The sequence below is a fragment of the Erithacus rubecula genome, assembly GCF_903797595.1.
Source record: "Erithacus rubecula genome assembly, contig: scaffold_111_arrow_ctg1, whole genome shotgun sequence".
Taxonomy (NCBI): Eukaryota; Metazoa; Chordata; class Aves; order Passeriformes; family Muscicapidae; genus Erithacus; species Erithacus rubecula.
Window position 1 is genome coordinate 305,305 of NW_027636290.1, and position 2,232 is coordinate 307,536.

The window sequence follows — 2,232 nt, forward strand, 5'->3', positions numbered from 1 at the left end:
TGGCAATGGGGTTTCCAAAATTCCCTGGGACCTGTGGGGCTGCGTGCAAAGCAGTCCATGGTAAAGGGGAATGAGCTGAACCCCCTCCCTGAGATCCCATCATGGACACACCTGGGTATCTCCTTGCTGTGTCCTTCCAAGCTCTGAGCTGCCCTCCTGGGTGCAAATCTGTGCCAGAGCCTCTTGGAGTTCCCTGAGTGTCCCAGAGGAACAGCTGAAGAAATGCTGTTTTATTTGCCAAGGGAACGGTGAGTGTCCTTGGCAGAAGGGGATGCTGAGACCTTGCTCAGAGAGCTTTAGAGAAGGTGAGACATTAAGGGATCTTCTGGTCTCAGCAGGGTTTGGTTTATCCCAGGGTGACACAGGAGTGTGACTGTGCACTGATTCCAGCCAAAAGTGCAAACCCTGGGCAGTTGGGAACAAGCCACTCCACCTTGCCCTGAGCCACAGGGAATCTTCTGCCTCTTGCATCTCTCATTGGCAAACTGTGAGTGCAGCAGAAATGTTGGGATTTCTGTCCTCAGAGAACCAGGAATGATATGTGGATAGGAAAACAAATCCTAAAACCAACTCATGCCATCCTTTTGATTTGGGAATGCAGAAGCTACCAAGCCTTTCTGCATTAGGAGTGATTCCACTGGCAAATCGTAAATATCCAGCCTTGTCCCTCAGCCACACAGTCACAAATCCAAGGCTGCAGGGCAGGGATGGCTCCTTGAGAGCGCCCATGCACAGGCCTGGCTGCTCCTGTCACACTCAGACAGCACAACTGGAGCTCAGTCAGGGACTTGGGTGAAGGATTTCCCAGAGCAGGAAGAAGAGTGAGTGAGTCACCGGGGGTCAGTCTACAGGGAATGGCCCAGGTTTGTGTTCAAGCAGCCTCTGCTAACTTGTCACTGTCCTTTATCCATGAACAGGTCCCCATATCCAGCCACAGTCAATGTCCAACAGCAGCTCCATCAGCCACTTCCTCCTGCTGGCACTGGCAGACACGCGGCAGCTGCAGCTCCTGCACTTCTGCCTCTTCCTGGGCATCTCCCTGGCTGCCCTCCTGGGCAACAGCCTCATTATCAGCGCCGTAGCCTGCGGCCACCACCTGCACACCCCCATGTTCTTCTTCCTGCTCAACCTGGCCCTCACTGACCTGGGCTGCATCTGCACCACTGTCCCCAAAGCCATGCACAATTCCCTCTGGAACACCAGGAACATCTCCTACAAAGGATGTGCTGCACAGCTCTTTTTCTTTATGTTCTTCATTGGAACAGAGTATTCCCTCCTGACCATTATGTGCTACGACCGCTACGTGTCCATCTGCAAACCCCTGCACTACGGGACCCTCCTGGGCAGCAGAGCTTGTGCCCACATGGCAGCAGCTGCCTGGGCCAGTGGCTTTCTCAATGCTCTGCTGCACACAGTCAATATATTTTCCCTGCCCCTGTGCCAGGGCAATGTCCTGGATCAGTTCTTCTGTGAAATCCCACACATCCTCAAGCTCTCCTGCTCAAACACATACCTGAGGGAATTAGGACTTATTGCTTTTCTTGCTTTTCCATTTTTTGGATGTTTTGTGTTTATTATTTTCTCCTATATGCAGATCTTCAGGGCTGTCCTGAGGATACCCTCTGAGCAGGGACAGCATAAAGTCTTTTCCACCTGCCTACCCCACCTGGCTGTTGTCTCCCTGTTTATCAGCACTGGGACATTTGTCTACCTGAAGCCCCCCTCCATCTCCTCCCCATCCCTGGATCTGGCAGTGTCAGTTCTGTACTCAGTGGTGCCTCCAGCCCTGAACCCCCTCATCTACAGCCTGAGGAACCATGAGCTCAAGAATGCCCTGAGAAAATTGGTGACTCTGTATTTTCAGAAGTGTTAAACTGTTTTCTGCTGCAGTGTCTTTAGAATGTAACTACAATCTTGGCCTTTTTCTCCCTATTTTTCCACTTTTTCTTTGGTAATTTTTACTGCTCTTGCTGTGTTTTTACAAAATGCTGTGTCATTTCTCTTTGCATTTCTACATGAATATCTAACATTTTTTTGGACCTCAAAGACATGCAAGAGGTCTGCTCCTTATGCATTTGAATAAAAAACAAGTGCCTGCCCTGTCCTGTGTGTCCAGGATTCTTCCTCAGCCCTTCCCTGTCTCTGCAGGACAGTGCCTGTGAGCTGAGGTGGAGGGAAGAGACTCCCAGCACAGCAGCACAGCCAGGGACAATGGCCCTGGCTCTCCCCACA

At 51.3% G+C, this 2,232-nt stretch overlaps 1 protein-coding gene across 1 annotated transcript; it reads left to right on the forward strand.

The window, feature by feature from the left end:
• Nucleotides 1-940: 940 nt before the first annotated feature.
• Nucleotides 941-1,873, forward strand: LOC306815268 (olfactory receptor 14J1-like; the record flags this gene model as incomplete). The annotated part of the gene is made up of 1 exon (XM_079331859.1): nucleotides 941-1,873. One exon carries the CDS (start codon nucleotides 941-943, stop codon nucleotides 1,871-1,873), a length of 933 nt encoding a protein of 310 aa, XP_079187985.1.
• Between the last annotated feature and the right edge of the window lie 359 nt (nucleotides 1,874-2,232).